Here is a 26,089-nt window from a genome sequence, read left to right as displayed (position 1 = left end):
TTTCTGAATAATCAACTGTTAAAAATGTTTTTTCGATTAATCTTTTTATGTTGATAGATAATTGCTATTTCTATTATTGTTATTTTGTTATATGTATTTTATTATTTTTCTAGCATTATTTTATTCAGAAATTTTATTTATATTATTTATTAATTTTATTTTTATTATTATTTGCTTATATTTTATATCAAATCATTTTACGGATATTATTTTCATGTAAATTTTATCCTTTGCACTTTTATTTATTTAAATTTATGTTATTATTTATCAATATTACTTGATGTTAATAATTTAACAATTGTAATAATTATTGAAATTAAAAAAAAAAATGTTGATAGACGTCATAGACCTAAAGAACAAACCAAAATATTATGGCCATACGACAAGTAGCTTAATTTTAAAAATTCTTCAAAATTTGCAATAAGTTGCAAGTACTTCTCGATACAAATACAATCAATAATAATTTAAAGAGTTACCAAATTTTTTTAGATAACAAGAAATGCCTACAATATGACAGAAACATAAAAAAGATAAAAAGGACTCTACTAACGAGCAAACTGAATAACATCCTGCAATTTCTAGTTATGGCTCACTAAATTGTATGAACAATTTCATAAACTAAAAATAGGCGAAAAAGAGATACTACTGATAGTTAATTATTCATTAATAATTAACTGATAGTTAATTATTAATTTGAGTTTTAGTTATTTAGATAAAATTTTCAACGGTTTATTACGAAAATGAAAATTTTGCTTTTCATCCAGAAACTAATCAATGCAATTTACAATTGACCACTTTTCGTAGGCCTATACTACTTTAAGCTGGTAGTTATGAACTATAAACTCTATCACCAAATTCATGCAAATTTTTATAAAAATGCACTACAGTTGACAAAAATTAACTATAATTGGCAAAAATGATTGAAGATTTCCAAAAATAAAATTGGAGAAAATAATCTGTTTTTGCCAAAAGTAAATGACACCGAATCCTTTTCTCAACTTAACTCTCATTCGATAATCGGAAATTTTTGCGGAAACATAAGCATCTCTTCCATCTAGTTAATATATATTCTTATTACGTATAATATTTTTTAATATATGTTTCATTATTACGTTGAAGAAATCTCCGCCTTGGTAATAATGGCGGATAAATAAAATAATAAAACCGGAACCGTATTAATAAAAGTGGAAACGGACATAACATTGCTTTATATTATTGCGCCGAGATGAATCGTTTTATGATTCAATGCAATTCAATTCAATTGAAATATCGGTATGATATAATGTCTATTTACCGATTATGAGAGATATTAAATAAGAGAGTGCTTGATGTGAAATATATTTCTAGAAAATCCGATTGTATAATTTTATGTTTCAAAGTCATTCTGAATCGTTTGACACCGAAATTGAAATAAGTATTTATTATGCATGTAAATAACTAACAATTATAATGTCCTCATAAAAGTCTGAACTACCCTTTTTTCTATTCAAACCCGTTTTTTGTTAGAATTTATTTACACTATGCGGACTTAAATCTTGCCTTGAAATATAGTACTATATCATAATAATAGGTTGTCAAATATCTCCCTTCCGCCTTTTTGTATTATAAACCAAGAGCAAAAAAGCGGAAGGGAGATATTTGACAACCTAATATATTAATTTCCACACAAAAATATTAAGAATTTCAACATTTTCATTCGCCAACATCTTCTCACATTGGAAAGTAGTATAGGTTTCTTGTTCTTAAAAAATCTGGTCTTATTAATTCTTATAAAGGTTCTTATAAATTAATTGTCAAGTGTCCAATACTTTTTAATTTAATAAATCATCGATTTTTAACTTCTCCAAGAAGAAATTTATGTTCGCCAGAAAATCTTACTTGTTGATTCTATGTGTCTTCCTAACGTTTATTGCAAGTCTGAATCGTTTGAGACCCAATTTGAAAGAAGTATAAATGGATAAAATTTGATCCCTAGTTTAAGTTTTCTAAAAAAGCGGCTGCACCGATCTCGAAACTTTTTAAAAGTTCTATGTTTAATTTATATTTGTGAGGAAGGAACCAAGTGGAATGTTCTGCAGTGGCGTCACCGCTCTCGACGTTTTACTAGAACAACTACTATGACGCATTCGGCGTTCGCCAGAAGCTGGCACTTGAAATTCGGGGAAACCGGGGTAAATTGATCATTATTCTAGAATTATGTTCACAATAAATATAAAGAATGATGCGATCCAAGCCTGAGATCCCCAGATCGAATCCCGGTCGAGTACCATATACAAAACGATATAGGTGTGAAAATGATGCTTAAAAAAATAATTTAGGGGGCGTTTATTAATCACATGAGGTCTAAATGAGGGATGAAGTAATCATATGTTATCATGAATCCAATCCAAGAAATCCAAAATTTTCCAAATATTTTACGTTTTTTTCTATGAAGTGGGTTTAATTCTAAATATACTAGGTGATACTTAGAATTAAACCCACTTCCTAGTAAAAAACGTAAAATATTAGGAAAATTTTGGAGGGAGGGGGTTACATTTAAATATCACATTATACTATATTTTTGCATTAACTTTATTTCGTAAATTAATATGTTACGTGCGTTTCGAGACTGTAGTTTTTGTCATCACTATTATGTAATTTCCACTAATTATTAAGAATTTTGTTTTTAAGAGAATATGTTTAATTATGAATGTTAACAGATTGTTTTAGTTCTAATATTTAAAAAAAATTGATTTATATATATATATATATATATATATATACATCTGATTTTTTATCCGTTTTCCCTTGGATGATCTCTGATGACGTTGGTGCTGATCTATTCATAGATCCAAAGATCACTGTTTAGCTTTAGAATTCGATTTGTATATATTTAAATATACACAAATTTATATATATATATATATATATATATATACATGTGTGTGTTTAGTATATTTTAAGAAGACATTTGCTTCAAATATATCCTCGAGAAAAATAGAACATGCATTTCTAACGCTATTACCTAAGTTAAGGAACTCTACTTTGTTGTTGGATTTATATATATATATATATATATATATATACATACACATATTTAGCCAATACCCGGGTATTATTTTTCTGAACTAAAAATCTCCTTTCTTTCTCTTAATTCATAAAATCTTGATTCCGGCCATTTTTCAATATTTCGTTAAATAACTTGTGAATTTCTTTGAAGATTCTCTTTCTTATTATTCTTAGCAGAAAGTAGATAAAATTTACAAATAATCTTCATAAGTATATTCATATGCACCGATACGAAAATTTTTAAGAAAACTCGTTAAAAATAGCTAACATATAGAATGTTGCAAACATTCTTTGCCTTTTTTTGAAATAACTTGAAAATTTCATTCCAAGCACTCTTTTGTATTTAGCTTAGTAGAAACTAAATAAAGTTCACTCAATTATGTACAAACAGTTTAATATGCTCCTATACGAACATTTTGAATAAAAAATTGTTCAAAACGCCAATATATATTGTACTGTTGTGTAATATTAGGGCCTACTCAAAAATTTGGTTCCTGACACTTTTTTTTATTTAGGTGAGCAAAAGCAAGATAAAATTTATTAAAATTATGTACAAATAGTTTAATATGCTTCTATACAAACATTTTAAATAAAAATTCAAGTCGCTAATATATATTGTACTGTTGTGTAATGTTAGGGACATTTCTTGACATTTTTTCAAATTACTCAAAAATTTTGGTTCTGGCACTTGGTTTTAGTTAGCTTAGTAGGAACCAGATAAAATTTACTAAAATTATATACAAACAGTTTAATATGCTTCTATACAAACATTTTAAATAAAAATTCAAGTCGCTAATATATATTGTACTGTTGTGTAATGTTAGGGACATTTCTTGACATTTTTTCAAATTACTCAAAAATTTTGGTTCTGGCACTTGGTTTTAGTTAGCTTAGTAGGAACCAGATAAAATTTACTAAAATTATATACAAACAGTTTAATATGCTTCTATACGAACATTTTGAATAAAAAATCAAGTCGCTAATATATATTGTACTGTTGTGTAATGTTAGAGACATTTTTTGACAATTCTTCAAATTACTCGAAAATTTTGTTCATGGCACTCTTTTTTAGTTAGTTTGACAGAAACTGGATAAAATATACTTAAATTTGGTGGTAAATGTTTTATATACTCTGATACAAAAATAATAAAAAAATTAATACAAAAATGTTTGAAAATTGTCATTTTATATTGTGCATATTTGCTATTTGTGTATTTGGGACATTTTTTTATATTTTTATAAATAATTTGCAAATTTTGTTCCGTACACTCTTTTTAAGTTACCTTAGCAGAAACTAGATCAAATTTATTGATGATATTTATTATTGATTGATATTTAAATTTATTGCATTTCCATATAAACTGTTTTATATTTATTTATTTATTTATTTATTTATTTATTTTACAAGCCGTCGGTATAATAATATTATAATAATTCTTATGTCAATATTTTATAGGTTTAATATAATTTAATTAATTATTAGCTATTTTATTACTTATTTATTTATTATTTAATTAATTTACTATAAACTTATTTATATTTTATTATTATTATTTTTAAATATAACTAGTTTATTTGTTGTAAGTATTTTAAAAAATTTAATAAGTATTTTAATAAGCTTTACAATACTTTTATAATATAATTATTTTATTTAACAAATTTTAGGTTATTTTATGATATTTTAACAAATTTAAGTGTCTTATATTATTGTAATTATTATTATTATTAATAATAATATTATCATCATTTTTATTATTATTGTTAAATATTTTAAATTCTTTTACAAATTTTAAGGTATTTTGATGAAGAAAATATTTTGTTTCGCAATTTAAGTGTTTATAAAATATAAGTTTTTGGTTAACTAATTATTAAGTATTTTAATAACAACAATCAAATAAAAAAATTAAAATTTTGTTTCACAATTTTTAAGTGTTTTAAATTATAAGTTTTTAGTTAACTAATTATTAAGTATTTTAACAATAACAGTCATATGAAAATAATAATTAGAAAAAAAATTATACACTCACGATACAAAATTTTTAAATAAACGCCCCTATATATTTACTCTACTGAATATTACAACCAATCATTTTCTGTCAGTTTATAATTATAAATCCTGTTCAGTGTATAAAAGCCTTTTTCCTTTATTAGCTAAATTTATTATGGCATTTCAGCCGCGCTTTTTGCGTTGCAACTATTTGCATAATATGCAAATTGTGCAGTTTGAAGTTAAATAAGAATCATGCGCGATATCAGATCAGAATAAATGAATTTGCGTTTAGATTTCACGCCGAGGCGAGCTTTTAAATATATGGATTCAAGTTTATTTCTTTACAAGTGTAAGAATCTGCTATTTGATTTTAATTTGATTTTTTACGAGTTGACATTTTACGTTTTACTTGCTCCATTAACTCCGAACGACTACGTCCTTCCTGATTTGTGTCAACTTCTTAAACGTTGATAAAAAATAATAGGAAGAAGAAAAGTGAGGTCAATATTAGTACCAGTATATTTAATTTTATTCAAGATTTTTGTATCGGAGTGTGCAATATATTTTACACCAAATTTTAGTAAATTTTATCTAGTTTCTGCTAAGCTAACTAGAAAAGAGTGCCAGGAACAAAATTTTCGAGTAATTTGAAGAAATGTCAAAAAATATCCCTAACATTACACAGCAATTTTGTTCAGAATATATAAGCGCATTTAATTTTTTTTATCTAAATGTTTGTATCGGAGCAAATTAAACTGTTTGCATATAATCTTAGTAAATTTTATCTAGTTTCTGGCAAGCTAAATAAAAAAAACATCCCGAACAAAATTTTCAAGTTATTTAAAGAAATGTAAAAAAGTGTCCCGAATTCTGGATTATAGCAAATGCGCAAAATATATACAAGGGCGAGTTCCAACATTCATTTTAGTTTATTTTTTCCAATATTTTTGTATTGGAAAAAATGTGTATAAGACATTTATGTCAAATTTTAGTAAATTTTATCTAGTTTCTGCTAAGTTAATTTAAAAAGAGTGCCCGGAATTAAATTATCAAGTTATTTACAGAAATGTAAAAAAGATCCCGAATTTATATATAGCCAATTAGTACGATATATAGGAGCGAGATTTTAAAGTATATCGAAATATTGTATAGACTTACAGGCCGTATCATAGATAATTTAATTTTATACAAATTTGTCAAATATCATGTGAACTTTAGATTAATTGTTCGAAAGTTGCAAGGGATTTTAGAAATAAATTCATGTAAATAAAATATCAAACCATTATACGATGCATTCGTATATGAATCTAATTAGTGTGTATGTGTGTCTCTTTATCATCTTACTTAAGTATATAGACGATTGTTGTATACACATGTATCTAAACTTGATAACTTGAAAAAAAAACTTGAGATGAACTGAAATATTTGCAAAAAAATCGATTTGCCAAAAAAATGTCTGAAGTTTTAATCTGACACCAACTAGCTCTTGATGAAACCACAAATGTACTATAATATAAAAGTTATTTCCAAATCCTTGATCTAATTAAATTTTTAACTTTTCAAACTGCAAATGGAAATGATTTGAAGTTCTGAAAAATGCAAACTTTGGAAATAGACATATTGACAGTGTGCTTCGAGGACAAATAGTTCTAGTCTGATGACGTCAACCACATTTCCAAGCCGAACTTACGTTTTGAAAAAATCGGTGAAATTTAAGAAAATTGCAATCTCTATAACTAAGCAAAATACAACTACCAATATTGCTAAATATAGTCAGTAGTTCACCTTAAACACATTCTGCTACCACTTATTACTTCATGACGTCACAACTCTTCCTCGATCCGCCGTCCCAAAACCGTTTCTAATTCCTCTCCCCGGCGGAATTAACGTTTGAAACTTTTGCGATGCAAAACGAAATGAGTGGAAGTTTGAAAAAAATGCATTTGAAGTGCTGATAAAATGCAATCCGACGGCGTCAACAACGAAGGCCTCGAATACCAGATTCGAACGCGCGACCTAAAACTTGATGTCACAAACGGTGCACAGGCTACCGAGACCATTCGTTGTTGATAAGGGAAACGATTAGATTGTCATTTCAAATGATAAGGATGACAAAGGTGATTGTGTTGGTAATTCACAATTATAGGTGATAAACATATACATACAACTAGACACTACATACTAATGAGATTCGTGGAAGAGTGCATCGTTATATAGGTTTCATAGTTGCAACTAGTGCATCCAATTTTATACTAAATCTCATGCAACTTTTGAACTGTATTAGACAAATTTGTACAAAATTAAATTATCTACAATATTTTCTAACATTATAATGACCTACAACAACTTGGTATACTTGCGACTTAGAAAATTCAGAAACGATATAGTAAGAATAATACCTCAAAAAAGTTGTGCAATTATTTTTTATATTGTCAATATTTTTGATTGATATGAATAATACCTTACGCAAAATTATACAAATTTAAACTAGTGGGGTGGGTGGCATCGTGCCTTAAGGCAAATTGCTGGAACTGCCCATACCGTAACGAAATGTTCGAGGAATACTGAATGTTTTCAAATAGATTATTATAAATATTGTAACATTGTCTAATATTTATAAGGATTATATAAACTGAATTGCAAAGTTGAAATTATTTGTTCAAAGTATATTAGAACTTTAATCAGAATTAAAATTGTAATTTGAATTATTTTCAATATACAAAAATTTAAAAAAATTCCAAAAGCAATTATTTTGTTGAAACAAGCAGAAAGTTCTTTGAATTATTCAAATCGGTCGCTTAGTTTCCTCAAAAACTGTCATTTTTTGAACATTTAGCTCTGTATCTTCGAAATAGCTGAACCTGCCTCTGACAAAAACTAATCACCTCTTCTCCCAATCATTACAAATTTAATGTTTTTTAAATCATTCAAATCGGACACTCCGTTCTCTCAAAATCTCGATTTGTATTTTCTGCACTCTTTGCTCCGTATCTCCGTAATGGCTGGACCTGCCTTTGCCAAAGACTAATCAGCACACCTCCTTATCGATAGGAATCGAACGTTTTTTAAACCATACAAATCGGTTGATTCGTGCGCCCGAAAACGTGGACGAAAAAATGCGGACATACAAAACACACACCCACACATCCATTTTTTTCTGAGGTATGCCTGTAAAATGTTCAGAAACCTTCAAAACGTCGAGAAATGTAAAAATTTTCAATTTCGATTTTCCGCCCATTACAATAACTTACCTTACGGGAAGTTAACAAGGGGACGTCCATTAATTAAGTGATCGGTTTTTTAAGGATTTTTAGACACCCCCTCCCCCTTAGTGGTTGGTAGTTATATTCAAAAATACCACCCTTTCCCTCTTATACATCACGTGTATTTTTAGTTACGAGTAAAAATTGTACATTTAAAAAAAAATGTTTTTTTAAAAAAATTCAGTTAAAAAATAAATACATGTGATATCTTACTATTCCTCTCACTCCCCCACGTGATATTTTGTGATCAACTGCAATTTTTGCAACTTGAAATTTTTGAACAGTTAGTCAAAAAGTGAAATAATATTTGACAAATATTTGTTCAAATCTAATGCAATTTTACTACTATACAATAACTCGATATACTTTAGAACCACATTACTTTTAGTATTGCCCTTTTAGTTGGCTGTTTGTATAAATTAAAAACCATGTAATTGATATGAAAGATAACTTACAAAATTTTGTACCAAATTAATCATTTTAAAGTATTGTCTAACAGCATAAATCTTTAGCTAAAACATATAATTTGCAAGCCGGATTTTTCTCATAATCTCTATCAATTTCCTATCATCAGCTGATTATCGATTCGCAACAAATACTATTATTTCCCCGACGTCACCGACCGTCACGTCACGCACCGATTGCCACTTGGGCTAAAGGGCTAAGGGTTGAAGGGTTAGAGTTCGGGGTTGAGGTTTAGGGCGAGAGCGACTCTGCCGAGTCGAGATTTGGCCCATTCAATCTTGTGCGAATAATAGAGGTGGGTTTAAAGTGGTTTATTGATGCTTCCGTGGATTCTTCTTATGATGTGGGAGAAAAGGTTTTACCTTACACACATACACACATATGCACACATTCACCTGATGTATTCTGTAGATTCTGACAAGTATAAAAAGATTTTGTAGTTGTCTATTGTTTGAATTGACTGATTTTTATTTTCAATGTTTACCACTTTAAAGCTTGTACGCAAACTTACAATATATTTACATCATGTACTTATTTGGAATTGAATATTTATGCCTTTTATGTATGTACTATAGGGTAGGTCGACTACCATTATCTCAAATTTTGGGTTAGTATGCAATTTAACGATACTGTTCTAAAGTGGAGGGCAAGAGGGCTGTAAACTGCGATCGCTATAAAGAGAAACGGCTTCTTTACTGAAAATATTTTTTTCGTTGTTATTTTTTTTTGGTCTTGAGCACTGTTGTTTAGTTTACAACACCTGAATATAATTTTCATGTATAAGTTATTTAATTGTTTTTATAAGGTGCTTTGTTATTTTTAAGTTATATTCAATAGTTTTTTATGTAAATTCTAGAATAGTTTACATGAAGTTGGGGTAGAAAGACATTAAGACAACGTCTTTTCTGAAATAATTATTTTTGGTAGAGTTTTGTGGATAAAGATAACGTAGTTTGTGCAATGCAGCTTTCCCAGAAGGGATACTTGTATCTTAGATGATAATATGTACAAAATCACTTGTCCTATATGATCGCATACACACATACATACACACACATGTATATATATATATATATATATATATATATACACCTAAGTCTATTTTTACACGGTCTTTTTGTACACGGTTTTGATATAACACGGTTTGAAAATTGAATATTTTTAATTTTTTTACACGATTTTATTCCATTTAGCACAATTTGAAATTTTATGTACTTAAATTTTTTTTGTCAAATTTGATTTTTGCGAAGTATGTTCATATCACAAAAAAGTATTTATGAAAGAAAAAAGTCTGAAACTTTCGATAGTATCGATAGTTTGCGAACTAATTTTTACTGGTCAAAGCAAACGTGAATAGCACTAAGCATTATATATTTGATTTAATAAAATAAACATGAATTATTGTTCTTAAAAATTCTTGTTTTTCACTAATTTTAGTAGGTTTTAGAGATTAGAAACAAATCACCCATTTTTGTATAAGATTAATGTCTTTTTTTACACGTTTTTTTTTTACACGGCTTCTTCTGGAACCAATCTCCGTGTAAAAACAGACTTAGGTGTATATATATATATATATGTGTGTGTGTGTGTACTTACAAATTTACATTTATATTTAACATAATCTTATCAATAATCAAACATCACAACTTTGTTTAACAAGTTCAAGTACATACTATTAATATTTCAATTAATTCATTATTAAAAACAGATTTTTTGATAGAATTACAGATTGCTGCTGTTTTATTAAAACTAATTCATTAAAATAGGTGAAAGTGGCATTTTTCTTAAGGCGAGTTGCAAATTCTTCCCGTTATGTGTAAATAATTGACTTGATCAATAAGAATTGAAATTTAGTAATTGTTGAAATTGTAAACATAAGTTTTGACATGGGTTATTATTCCAAACATTAATAGATTTTTATAATTCAATTAATCAATAATCATAGACAAGGAAATATTTGTGCCTACTATATTTTTTTAGGAAGTTTGTTTTTTAGTTAATGTACTTTATGACTGTGTAAAATTTGATTAAAATCGTCAGAAAATGGAAAAGGAAATATTTATACCCATAATATTTTTTTAGGAAGCTTGTTTTTCAGCCCATGGACTTTATGACTGTGTAAAATTTGATTAAAATCGTCAAAAAATGGAATATAAACTTGAAATAATAGGATTACAGATATAATTATATTGGACAAACTTATACAAAAATAAAACGAAAATCAGTCTAGAAAATGAATAGAAAGTTTATTATTGTCATTATAAAAAGGTACTCAGTAGAGAGAAGACGTTTTTTCTCGATTTCCTCGAATTATAAAAAAATGGGCAGGCTAATCTTTACCATAAAACAATCAGCACGATTCCCAACGTTTGTATTTCAAAAATCTGTTCAGTGTTTTGGGCTACAATGTGGACGAAAAATTGTACACTTTTTAGTTAATTACAAAGAAACGGCTTGACTGATCCTTGCGCAAAATTGACAAACGCAAGTCTTTCTTGAGGTACATCAAATGGCTTTTAAATTTTTGAAATCGGTTCAGTCGTTTTTGAGAAAACGTCGATGAAAAGTCAATTTTTGTCTCACTTGATCTAAAACATTTTCGAATGACTGAACATATCAATATCATATAAATTTGTCAAGTCGAATTTTCTAGCAAAAACATAAACTTCTCCTTCTGGAGTTAAAAACATAATTCTATTACCGTTCCACCGACCTCCCCATTAATTTTAATTAAGCCGCCAACCGGCGTTTTCCAATTAAAGTGAAGTGATTCGGGGCTTTTGTAAAACACCGATGATTTTTTTTTCATAATTATTTCGCATCGGAAATCCGCCGAAAAAAAAATCTTTAAAACGGCTTCGTTATCGGCTGACGGAGCGCCGAAGCGCGACAAGTGCTTCTGCCCCTCGAGAGAGAAAATCACCCGTCGGGGAAAAATGGAAAAATAGAAAAATTTGAAAAGGGAAAAAGTACTCGATTGGCGACGGCGGAGTAATTAATATGTTGACTGGCGGGAATATTAAGTGAAAAAAAGTTATTTATAGAGTTAAAGGTAAAGGATTGACCGGGCACAATTATATCACAACAAATATTACATATCAAACAAACAACTATCTGACTAGGTTCAGTGAAACTTCCAGCTAATTCATCATTGTGAAATGTGTTTTTTTGCTGTTTTTCAAAAAATTGTCACTTGTTTTTTTTTACTCCATAGGTGATGTAAAATGAGACGGCCAATTTTTACGTAATAATATCTATTGTACAAGAGATAAGTTAAATAACTCCGCTGATGCATATTTCTGACGAAATACCAGATCAAGGTCATTTACAGTGTTTTTTCTGTAAAAATACACCCATGAAATTTATTGAATAACGTAGCTTATATTTTATAAAAACCCTTCAAAATTAAAATAAAGCATTGGACTTGTTTGTCCCCTGGCCATATATCAGTATACCCAGGTTATGGGGTAAAAAGACCCAAGTTACAAATTTTTGTAAAACAGCAAAAAACATATTTCTAGAATGATAAATTATTGAGATTTTTATTGAACATAGTCATATAGTTGTTTATTTCATATGTGTTATTTGTTGTAATATAATTGTTTTGGTTTTCAGAATATAATTGTGATTACTTCTTCTTTTAAATTCTGATTGTATTCTCAAATTGAAAATTCAAAATATACTCAATTTCAATCAAATGAGCATTTTATGTCAGTGCCAGGACTCGAACCGAGTATACATAACGTGTGAGTCGGGCATGCTACTGACTGAGCTATTTGCAAATCTTATTTGCCACAGAGTTTTTATTATCAATTAATAATAATTTAGTCTAGTCTAGGGAATTAATTTTTAAATAATATCTACAATAATATCAATTGTAGGAAATGATGCTATAAGAAAAAATGTAAAGAATTTTGAATGAAATAATTTATTTGAAAAATTAATAGAAAACTATTGAATCTAATTTAAAAATAGCAATACATTTCATAAAACAATTAAATCATTTATACTTAAGAATTACATTCAGGTGTCGTAAACTAAAAAACAGTGCTCAAAACCAAAATAAGCAAAAAACAAAAAAATACTTTGAGGGGGCGTCCATTAATCACGTGATCGATTTTTTAAGAATTTTTGAACCCTTTTGTCTCCTTCGTTAAAAAAAAAATACGATTTTTTCGTAAATTCTAAAACTAAAAATTACCCTCCCTCTCCCAGCAATTTTTTGTCATTGAGTTTACGAAAAAATCGTAATTTTTTTTAAAATTCAGGTAAAAAATAAATACATGTAATTTCTTTATAAAGCCCTCCCTTACCCAAGTAATATTTCGTAACGCACCCTTGGTTAAAAAATCAACAATGTAATTGTTTATCTCGTGATAGCGATGTCGTCCGATTTTAGGCAAAGGCTGGTTACACTCCTTTGCCTTGTACTTTAAAATAGTATCGCTAAAATATACAATAATTTATTAGTTTTTGATATAGTGCTGATGAATGTTTATACAGAACCCACTATAAATTATTTTTGTTTCACTTGTGGGAAAATTCCCAAAGTTCCCATGGGATCATTGTGCCAAACAGAAAGCGTTTCTATTAATACGACCTCCTCGTGGCCTACTTTTTCATTTTTAGGCACCAAGTGGATTCCAAAATTACTTTGGAATCCGTTTTGCGAATGATTTATTGATGTCGGAGCCAAGCGTTTGTTTTTTCTTTTCTTCGTATTTATTTTTATTGTAACATTGCCAACGGGTGTATTTACTTTACATTCTTATTTAAGTTAAATTTGTAAAAGACACATATACACGTATATAGACATATATACTCATATATGTATATAATATAAATCATCTTATATTATATTATTAAATCTCTTTGTATCCCGAACAAAATATTTGATACGACAATAGTGAATAGATTTTCTTTCCGTCGTAAACATCAACTTGCAATAAAAATGAAACCCACGGAAAAGTATTTCTCATTTTTTTTCTCTGCGGGATTGCCCTATAATAAATCTCTATATATATGTATGTATATACATATATATTTCTGTATATCGTTCAGGTGAAGTAATAAAATGTATTTTATAATTTGTATTGCTTATTTATTTGATCTGCTCTCGGCTATCACAGAAGACGGAATGAGTTTTCGCGTTTTCTTATAATATAAAAGCGACATTTCCATTTCAAATCCGAAACATCAAAAGCAGAATCGAATTTAACAAGAAACACACACACTGAAATATACATACACAAATAAAAAATATAGAGATTTATTCGCAAAATAACAAATAAATGCCTGAGGTATTATTGTTACTATTGGATTATATTGTTTTCATTTTTAAGACTGTTTTGAAGTATACCTAGTAGACATAAGGCTATATGATGTTAGGCAATATTTTAGATAATTTAATTTTGTACAAATTTGTCGGAAGCATCTTTCATACCAATCGAGTGGTTTTTGATTTATTGACAAATAACAAAACGATGCACTTTTTCAAACGACTATCGTATATTGAGATATTATTTTAAAACAGTTTTAAAGTATACCGAGTTGTTATAGAGCATTACATTGTTAGAAAATATTTTAGATAATTTATTTTTGAACAAATTTGTTAAATATCATATCGACTTCGGACTAATTGTTCAGGAGTTACAAGAGACTCAATAAATAAATGCATAAAGGCAATTATAATTCCAGTACAATAAATGCATTACAAATCGATAATTTGATGCATTCTTATAAGAATCTCATTTGTGTGTATGTTTATTATATTTTGAAGTATATTGAGTCGCTGTAGAGCATAATGATGTTAGACGATATTATAGCTTATTTGATTTTGTACAAATTTTTCTAAGACATCATTCATATTAATCGAATAGTTTTTCATTTACTGACAACATAAGACATAAATGCACGTTTTCAAACAACAAACTAAAGGTATTACTTTAAGGTGGTTTTAAAGTATACCAAGTTGTTATAAAGACGTATAATGTTAGACAGTATTGTAGATCATTTAATTTTAAACAAATCTATATAATATTATGAAATGAAATTTAGCAAAAACATGCATGCGCGAGTTGCAATTAAAACTGTACTATGAAATCGATAATGCAATGCATTCTTATGAGATTATCATTAGTGTATAAGTATGTATGTGTATCACAATAACGAATTATTGTATATAACAATATGAGATCAGACAATATTTAGATAATTTATTTCAGAACAAATTTGTCTAATATCATTTCCACATTAGACTAACTGTTCAGAATTTGCAAGAGATGCAATAAATAAATGCATGATTGCATCAAATAACTGCAGCACTATAAATAGTTTATTAAAAATCGATAATACGATGAAATCTGATATGAATTTTATTAGTGTGTTTTTTGATTACTTTTTGAATTATACCGAGATATTGTACAACATTGTGATGTCATACAATATTTTAGAATATTTTCTATAATTTTTCCGAAAGCATCTTTCATATAAATCGAATCCAAAAAAATAATTAAAATAACATTATTGGTGAATAATATAAATCACAGCATATTACATTCTATATACTATCGCAAATATATACTAACTGACATGTAATGTAAAAATTGAAATTCAAAGGGCTATGTTGGGATCTTTTAGATCTTAGACAGAATTAATAAAGATGAGACAACTTTCGGTAAAACATGCAACTTTCTAACTTGTAAATTATATTACACTAGCTGACCCGGCAAACGTTGTTTTGCTAAGTTAGGAATATTCTACACAATTTCTAGAGAATCAAAAATATTAATACTTTAAGTGTATAAGGATGTGTTGTTTGAATGCTATATACATACAATGAGGTATTATAAAAACAATAAACCCCATTAGTTTGTCTACATTTTGTCAGTACAATCAAACTGGAAGTTTTATACACTTTCTTCTATAGAAAACATAGTATAATCCAATCCAAGTCTTTTTTGGTCTTTCGACTTATTGATTACGTTTCAAGTTTTTCAAATTCTTTTTGGATTCTCGATTTTGTGTATAATTGTAATTAATACTATTGAGCTTATACAAAATTTTCAAATTTCTGCGAGAAGAGATAAAAAATGAATTAAGTATTTCTTCTTTAATCTGCTTTTTGAAAAGTTTCTCGTAACATTCGATGAATTAAAATAAATTTAATAAAAAGTATATATGTAGAGCAGGACGAGGTACAAACGTCCAATTTGACTTTCAGCAAATATTAATTATATTATAAAAATCAAACAAATTATATCACAACAAATAACACATTTCAAACTTACAATTATATAACTACGTTCAGTAAAACGGCCAGCTACTTCATCATTGTAGAAATGTGCTTTTTATGTCTTTCAAAAATTTGTTATCTAGACCTTTTTACCCCATAGGCGGAGTAACTTGGAACGGCCAGGTGGCAACCAGATTTAATGTCTTAACTAATGCTAAAAAACTACCAACGGAAAAAAATACTTTTATCATGGATTTTCAAAGATTACCGTTTATCACCTGATAGCAAAGTCATAAGAATCAAGGTTAGAGCTGGTCATACATCTTGTTCCCTCCACTTTCAAATATTGTTGTTAAACAATGCTTAACTTTACTGGTTTTTGACACATCGGTGGTGGACCTTTTAAACCCAGGTCCTTCATATATTACTATCTATTCTTCGATAAATTCTGGGAAAATGTTATTCGGCAAAATGTCCCTTTGATCGATACCAAATTTAGGTTCTGAATTTAAATAACATAAATAAAAAAGCACCGTGTTTCAGAAAAATATGCCAAAAAAGCATTTTTATATTAACATTTCAAAAAAGTTGATATTTTGAGTTTCTAGTAACGTTTTCGTGTATAAGTAAAACTACAAACAAAACTACTTACTAAAATTTAATTATAAATAATATTCACGTCAAGCATTCTATTAAACGTAACTGAACATCATCTGTCAAAAACATTTGACATTTGATGTATTAGCCGCCGTCCACTGTTTTATTTAAACTAAACTTCTACAAAAATTTTCAAATTAAAAATGTAAAGTTTCTACGCGGTTTTTAAATAATATCTCACCTTTCCGACAACCTACTAATTAGCGCGAATTTTTCAAAACTAAGACTGGCCAAATCAATTTAGCCGTTTTCGGGTTTTACCGAATCATTTGATCGAAAGCTCCATTTTTATATATAAGATTGCTTATTTTCTAATCAAGACTAATTTTTCAACAAATGTTCTGGGGATGAAACAAATAATAATATTTTAAAACCTCAATATCATTTTAGATTTCTAATTTTTATCTTATATTATTTTCCATTTCTAATTTTCAACTTATAATTTTTTTTCCTTTCAGGTGTTGTAAATCGTGGCGACTCCTTCCGAAGAAGGCGCTCCCGCAGCAACAGCCTGGTGCCCCCAACTTTGGCGGCAGAGGCGGCAGTCAAGGGCGTCCCTACGCCCCGTGAATACACCTCATATTCCGTGGCAGTCCTGGGGGCACCCGGTGTCGGTAAAACGGCCCTTATAAATCAATTCAAAACCTCCGAATGCATAAACGCTTACGACGGACAAAGTGAGTATACATTTTCCATCTATTTTTGCCTCCAAGTGTTCCATATTTCAACCTTCCTGCAGTCCATCATTATGATCCTTTAATGTCTTCTTTGTGAGTATAAATAAAAGTCATGAAAGTGGAAATGTAAATAAATGCGTCGAGAGCAGAATATAAAATGTACATATTTTTATTTTCTGCTTTTGTTTTATTATATGATTTTGTGCGACGTTGATTTATGTCCGGACGGCAGTCGTTACTTTTAATTGTGGATCGTTAAAATGTCGGGATTATTTGCGGGATGGAAATGGAACGAACGATGACGTATATAATATATAAATATAAATATATAAGATATAATGCTAGTTTTATCCTTTACATCTGCTACGGTATATATCCTTTCTGGCTGGTGCTATATCCTTTCATATAACAATATGCTTCGTTTTCTTCGTCTAGTCATCCTCGTGTAAAAACCACTTATGTATTTTCCAAAGAAAAATAGTCCAAGGTCACACGACACCTACTCAAGTAAAATACTCCGAATAAAATTGCTTCCTTAGTTTGCAACTAGTTTATTATTTTATAGGAAAATGATCATGTAAAATAAATATTTGCGGGATATGTTATAAGAAATACAAGTATTATAATTTATTCCTTCTACTTAATACAATTTCAGGTTAGCATTTTTAGAAATTAATTTATTTATATGGATTTAGTGCAATTATCTAAATTTGCTTAAATAACATTAGAATTTTGTTATAGGCACTCTTTTTTCTCTAAACTGGAATAAAATTACGACAATTTCATATAAATCTATATAAACTAAAATTACTAAAATTTTAAATAAAAAGAGTTTGATTCACTTTTGTAAAGTGTACAAGTTTCTATATTTGGATTGGGAACATTTTTTTACATTTATTTGAGTAACCTAAAATTTTTGCTTGTGTCACACTTTTTTATTTAATTTAGCAGAAACTAGATGAAATTTACTTCTGTTCCACTTAAAATATCTAATATTCTTTGATGGTAAAATTTAAAATAAAACGAGTTTGATTCACTTTTATGTAAAGTACTAGTTTAGAAAATTTTTCTACATTTCTTGAAATAACGTAAAAAAACTAAAAGTATGTTTTGGGGACTCTTTTTCCTTTTGTTTAGAAGAAACTAGATAAAATTTACTAAAATTTGGTGTTAAATATTTTTCTCTCCAATTTGAAAAGATTGAATAAAACTAATGCAAAAAAGTTAAATAAAGAACTCGCCCTTATATTTTGTGCGAATTTTCTATACGAGTTTGCTTGAATATGGATTTAAGACGTTTTCTTACATTTCTTTAAGTTACCTGAAAATTTGGTTCTTTTCACTCTTTTTTAGTTAGCTTAGCAGAAACTAGCTAAAATTTAAAACAACGTTATATAAACTGTTTTATGCACTTTGAAACCAAAATTTTGAATAAAAAGAGTTTGAATTACCATTATATAGTGTAGAAGTTTGCATTCATGGATTTAAGGCATTTTCTTACATTTCTTTCAATGAATTAAATATTTTATTCCGGGCACAATTTTCTACTTAGCTTAGCAGAAACTAGATAATACTAGATAACTAGATAACTAAAGTTTTGTATAATTTATTTTATATATTCCCATACTAAAAGTTCGATAAAACCGTCTACATTCTTGTAGTTATGCTCCTATTTTGTCTCTGACCCTCGGACTATTTCCCATATATTGCCGCCGGCACGCAGGTATCCTTCTAAGAGGTTTTCTTCATACATAAAATGGAAAATGCACAACATAGTTGAACGCAGAATGTATAATATTGTTCCTTGTCCTGGTTTCCATTTTATCTACTTAGCAAAAGAAAAAATTACGCACTCTTAAAGTACGGAAAATATTCAGACGAACTCGTAAAGTTCTGAATTTATAATGGGGTTGGGGTTTTATAAAGTTTTGTGTATTTTTGGTCGTTATTTATGGAATGTATGGAGATGCTTGACACTCAATGATAATGGTAATTGTTTGAAATGCAGAAGAACTGAATGATAAAAATATTAGAAAAAAATCCCATGTAGTTTGCAAATTAAGAGCTATTACCTACAACCTAGCTCTCTCGACCAAAGCTCCGGTCAAATTGTAGGAACCAATTTTCGGATAGATTTTTGATTGTGGATAATTTTTATTGCTTTTCATTAGTGTTTACATAAAAACCTACATTTCAGAAAACCGGTTTTCGAATTTTAATTTTACTAAAAAACCGGTTTTAACCGGTTTTCGAATTTTATATAAAAAATAAATTTTTGCTCGAATATTCTGTAATTTATCCGCAAATTTAGTGTAATTTAGAGCAGTATTTGACTGAATTTATTTATTGTTCAATTTTATAGATAGTAAACAAAATTATTTTAATTTTAATTAGTAGAACTAAAGAATAATAGTTTATCTTGAATAAATAACTTTGAAAATAATTATTCGTTATTCATGCATCATTTTCACATATTAGGTTGTCAAATATCTCCCTTCCGCTTTTTTGCTCTTAGTTTATTATACAAAAAGGCGGAAGGGAGATATTTGACAACTTTATATAAGAATGAAAATATTTTTATGATAGTAAAAAGAAAGTTTTCGAATAAATAAAAATAATACATTTTTAAATAAAAAAATGCATCAAATTAAAAAAAAATTAGATACATGTTGATACATACTTGTTAATATCAATTTCAGTTTCAAAAATAATTAAGTTAAACTCGGATATTGTCTGTTCCGAGCAATTTTAATTAATTAAATTTGAACATTCTAATTGTATTTGTGTTTCATAAAATATGATTTCAAAAAACTAAGAACGTCTATCGAATTGCTACTTAGACATGACCTTTATTGTTTCTAACAAAATTTTCTGAAATAGAAATTACTCTCATACTTGCGACCAAATTATGATTAATTGTTTTTGAAGCCTGATATAATAATTCTATGTTTTTTGTTCTTTAATTTGTGGCTTATAGGGTTTAAAACTCTTTTTTTCAGTTTGAGTAGAGGAAGTTACTTCTTCTAGAAGAAACCACACTGATTTAAATTAATATATACACTGGTATAAAAATCTAAATTAAATATACAAAACCTTTCTGGGAATCATTGCAGACTGATAAGATATTAAATGCTATTGAACCGAAATGATTTCAAGAATCAAAACGCTTTCATCTATCTTTTATATTTGGCTATATTTGTCATTTTCCATTTATACAGTAAAAACCGAGTTTTTTCACTAAAAAACCGATTTTCGAATTCCATAATTTTCGCCAAAAACCGGTTTTTGAAAACCGACAAACTCTACTTTTGATCATTTAAATCATTTTTGACGTTGAGTTTTGGAACACTATGTTTGTTGAGTCCATGTCTCTGATCTATCCTTTACCCTTGTATGAGAATTTATCGAATTTTCTTTCCATAGTGTTGTGTGAAATGCATAAAAACATTTCAATTTCGTTTCATAATCGATTTTGCTCACTCGGTGCAGAAAATTGCACATTGCACATTGCACAGCCGTTGCGATACGTGCGCTTTTCAAAGGAGCAACAGCAAAAATAGCAAAAATAGTAAAAATAGTAAAAATAGTAAAATTGAGTAAATGGAAAATTCTGACACGTATTTTGTGCAAAATATTTTATATCAAAGATTTCGAACTCGGTTCGTAAATATTTGATACAAATATAAGGCGATAGCACTCGATGTGATTTGGGTTTATGAATAATAAAAGTTAAGGTATTTTGAGTTTTGCAGTGTAGGATATATATATATATATCTCATATATAAAAATGAATCGCAAAATTTGTTAGTAAGCGCATAACTCAACAACGCCTGGACCAATTTGGCCGATTCTTTTTTTTAAATGTTTGTTCAGGTCTAAGGATGGTTCTTACGGCGAGAAAAAATCGAATAATTTTCGGGAAAACCCTAAAAACAGCCTTTTTCTTTTTCTCATACAAACGTTTTCTAACTAAAACATAAAATTAATTTGAACTTTATTGCTATTAAAGTTCATATTAAATTACAAGCACTCACTGTATACTCCTTCTAAACGATTATGCGGATTTTGATAAATCTTTCTGAAGTTTGTTAAGGAAATTTTCTAGGATGTATGCGATTATAAAGTACTGGGATGTATGTGCAATATTGTAGAAATAAATGGAAAAAATTGCAAAAAACGACATGTCATTGTTTACATTGAAAATAAATGAAAACTATCATCTGCCAAAAATTTCAATTTACTTATGAACCTAGACGATATTAGAATATGTATAATAAATTTATGATTATGAATAAGAAAAATGAAATGCTACATTATTATTGCCGAAAAGCAGCTGAGATGTGCGAGAAATTAAAATAATGTAAGATACAGTATATGTATGGCAGATTGAATTATACACATATGAACAAATATGACAAAATAATTCACGTAAAATATGAAATTAAGTATTAATCAGCCTACCTTTAAAGCAATTCATGCGAAAAATACGAGCGCACGCCTTAGGGGGCGCCAACACAAGATTCGGATATTAAATTTTCAATATAGTTCTTTTTTCAATATATAATTTCTTTGCATCTTTTACTAATCTTTCCACAATATTTTTAAAATTCGTAAACATTTCACTTTATAACAACAAATGGGAAAGTAAAGATGAATACATACAATTCGGCCCTCACGATATCGATTAGGAGAAGTTTAAGATGCAATTTTGGATATCTTAAATAATAAAAAATTAAATGAATTTAATCCAACATGAAGTACCAGTGTTATGTTATGATTATGGTTATGTTATACCGTTTAAAAGACTTAAATTTTCAATATAGTATGCGAATTGAGACTCATCATTTTATTTAAAGCAATTCTACATTTAACATTGCTCATATTATAAATGTATATGCATTTTGGCGCGAAGAGTAATTTAAAAAACAATAATTATTACTTTTAGGTAAACGGTAAATATTAGTTTATTATATTAAAAAATTGTAGACATGGTTAGGACAACGTCTGTCGGGTCATCTAGTATATATATATATATATTATTTATTATTGATAATATTATTTATTTTTATTGTTTTTTTTTTACAGATGAGGTAGGAGAGGATCAGACTGTTTCAATAATGCTGAACGGAGAAGAAAGTGAATTGAAATTTATAAATATCACTAGACCAAAGGTAAGTAATATTTATTATTGCTTCAGAAATATCTTTTTTGATCGTCAGTAGAGTTTTTTTTCTTCACACGTCGATTTTTTCTTTGTTTTGGATACTTTTAGTACATTGGTAACCTAATACAAATATAATTGGTCATCTTTGAATTTGGGACCTTTTTGTACATTTTAATAAACAACTCTACAACTGTAAAAAAGATAAAATTTATGACAATTCCATTAGGACAATCTTACAACATTGTGTGAATTCATAACTAAAACTAGTGGGGCGCATGGCATCGTGCCTTAAGGCAAATTGCTGATACTTCCCGTACCAAATATTATTATTTTTTTAAAAACGATTAACATTTTTTGAAAAAAATTTACTTCGAAAAAATTAGATTTTTGAGAAAATTTAAATTTGACAAAAAATTACTTTTTTTGGAAAAAAATGTTGGAAATTCTGAACTTTTTTTCAAAGCAATCGTACTACTTTAACTGCATAGAGACAAAATGTAAAAGCGCGTAAGCGCCGCGTCGCCGTCTAACGGATAAACATTGGTACAGAACCCATAGGTATGCAAATTTATACTTATTGTTAAAATCTCTATAAAATATCTGATAATTTGATGTGCATATGTCTAATGATCATTTTTGACCGCCAAATGGCATTTTTTTACTTTTTTTTAATACAAGTAAAATGATTTTTGAATTATTAAAATCGGACGCTCCGTTCTCTCAAAAACTGAGTTACCGTTTTTGGCACTTTTTTCCCCGTATTTTCGGAACGGCTAGACCTGCCTTCGCCAAAAACTAATCAGCACGTCTCCTTTATCAATATGAATAGAATGTTTTATGAATTATTTAAATCGATTGATCGGTGTTCCCGAAATCGTCGACGAAAATTTGTTTTCCGCACACACACACACACGCACACACGCACACACGCACACACACACACACATACATCCATTTTTTCTAAGGTATGCCAAAATGTTCAGAAACCTTTGAAACGTAAAGATTTATAAAAAATTTCATTTTCGATTTTTTTGCAATTACTATAACTTGCCCTACGGGAAGTTAAATATATGGTAGGACGGGGCACAAAGGTCCAATTTGACTTTGGGCAATAATATTGTGAAAACCTAACCAATTATGAGTATAAGGAAATCATTGAGTACATAATTTATATCCACTAATAACATAAATTGATTTTGATATTAATTTTATTAATACCTACGCTTATTTATTATGATATAAAACTTATTATAATATAAGACTAAATTTGGGATATGATAATCTTACTATTATCATACTATTATATTATACTATACTATTATATATAATAGATAATTTAACTATTATCTATTATACCGTGAAATACCTATGCCATCAATTTTTCTATCCATACAAATAATCTATTACAGCTTATTATTTGCTAACTAAATTATTATTATATATATGTATATATATGTGTGTGTGTGTGTGTTTATATATATGTATATATATATATATATATATATATATATATATATACATATCAGACACCCTACATACCTATTTAATAGGTAATGTGTTATATTTCTACCTTACGCCCTACGTATTATCTCTACCTATCTATTGCCTGTACCGGGGATTGAACCCGGTTCCTCTGCGTGACAGTCACGCATCTTAACCACTACTCTACGGGTCGCCCCACTGAAAATATATTATGGACTGTTGTTTCTTTGGTTCATTTTCTAATTAAGTGAGCATTTTCTAATTAATTAGGTAATTAATACTAAGGTGACGCGACGACACGCGAAAAAAGACGGTTGATTGCAGCGTTACGATGGTGTAGTGGTTAAGGTCGTAGCTTGTCACGCGGCGGACCCGGGTTCGATTCCCGGTAAGGGTGAAAATAGTATGTAAGCGAAATTGTAGGCTTAAGATATAAATTGTTAGGCGGTTTAGATATAAGTGTAAGGAACGTACGATATAGTAGTTATAAGGCGTATAACCACGTAAAATGTAATGTTTAGGTATTATATGGTTTAGGTATAGGTGATACACATACGCGAAAAGAAATTTATGATATTAGGGGTTATCGTATAAGAATTGCGAATGTTATATAGATTTAATTTATAAATATTCTTTCTTCTATACAAATATTTAGTTTGCTGGTTAGTTTTTTGACAAAGGCAGGGCAAAAGTGCAAGAAATGTCGATTTAGTTTTTGAGTCAACGGAGCATCTGGTTTAAATGATGGAAATTGGATGGTCATTTTCATTTAGCTTTGCAGAAACTAGATAAAATTCACCATTTTATATAAACAATCTTAAACACTCCGGAACAAAATTATTGTGTAAATTAAAATTAAAATGTAAGTTTGAACTTCCCCCCCGTATATATTGTACAAATGGAGAAGCCTTTTTTATACCTATTCAAATATTTTGTTTCGGGTGTTCTTTTTTCTGTAATTTAGCAGAAACTAGATAAAATGTTCTATGATTTTGAATAAACTGTTTTTTACAAACCTGTATAAAATTTTTGCTTTAGTATTATATAAATATTTAGGACATTTTTCTACATTTTGTCAAATATCTTAAAAATTTTGTTCAAGGTACTCTTTTTTTGTTAGCATAGCTAGATAAAATTTACTAAGATTCTGTATAAACTGCTTGATGCACTTCAATACAAAACTTTGTAAGAAAAATATAGTTTATACTCACCCATAGATTTTATGCAATTTTGATATAACTGAGTTTGGGATATTTTACTACATTTTGTTAAATATCTCAAAAGTTTCTCTCCGAGCACTCTTTTTTAGTTATCTTAGCTGAAAGTAGATAAAATTAGCTATGTTTGCACATATACAATTTTATGTACACCGACATAACAATTTTAAGTAAAACTAGTTTAAAGTGTATTTTTTGCATTACACCATGGTATTTGAATGTGTCAATAATCCGTATTTCAGTAGATTCTGATATTGAATACATCACTTTGTCACGTCAAAAGGACCCTACAGATTATCCTTCAGAGTAATCTGTATCGAATAGAATAACACACTTTATTTATTCGACTGAATCATCCTTCCGGATCAATCACTTTCCTTTCAATGAAATGCTAAGTGGAAAATGGAATGTGGAAGTATTTATTTGTGAGGAAAATCTATGGTTGAAATAAGTGATTTATTATCAGAAACTAAATATCACGATTTTACTTAAAAGTACAACTTGAAATATAATTGGAAACACGACCGGTCTCAAAAGGAGATTAGTGTCCATATATAATCCTTCGAGAACCATTTAACTCCAGAGATAACGCAAGGATTAAGAAATATTTAGGTCAACAAGGATTCCTATTCATTTACCTAAATTGGAATGGACCAAGGTAACAAGGCTATTCCCCAACTAATCCTTGAAATCCTCATACTTCAAAATAAATATTTTTTCTTCCCATAAATCAATTCTATCTCTTCAAACTGAAAATAAATCATAATCCTTGTTTTCCGATTTGATAAAAAGCAGATGAATGATATTAGCGTCAATTAAATCCCCAAAAAAGATACAAATCTTACCAAGAGCTAAAAATATAATCCACCTGCTGCTCTTAGATCCATTCGGG

At 28.5% G+C, this 26,089-nt stretch overlaps 1 protein-coding gene across 3 annotated transcripts in view; it reads left to right on the top strand.

Moving 5' to 3' along the window:
• The window catches only part of LOC113363178 (GTP-binding protein Rit2), a 104,552-nt gene that overhangs the window by 65,364 nt on the left and 13,099 nt on the right, over positions 1 to 26,089 (top strand). For all 3 annotated transcript variants that reach the window (XM_026605658.1, XM_026605659.1, XM_026605657.1), the window contains 2 exons: positions 17,116 to 17,334; positions 22,420 to 22,505. In XM_026605658.1, coding sequence (XP_026461443.1) covers positions 17,116 to 17,334; positions 22,420 to 22,505 — 305 coding nt within the window. The remainder of the gene's footprint in view (positions 1 to 17,115; positions 17,335 to 22,419; positions 22,506 to 26,089) is intronic.

The sequence above is a fragment of the Ctenocephalides felis genome, unplaced genomic scaffold, assembly GCF_003426905.1.
Source record: "Ctenocephalides felis isolate EL2017-DRISC unplaced genomic scaffold, ASM342690v1 CF-g0.4_SCAFFOLD_00845, whole genome shotgun sequence".
In the NCBI taxonomy this organism is placed as follows: Eukaryota; Metazoa; Arthropoda; class Insecta; order Siphonaptera; family Pulicidae; genus Ctenocephalides; species Ctenocephalides felis.
Note: the sequence above shows the minus strand (reverse complement) of the source record. Positions and strands in the feature narration are given on the sequence as shown.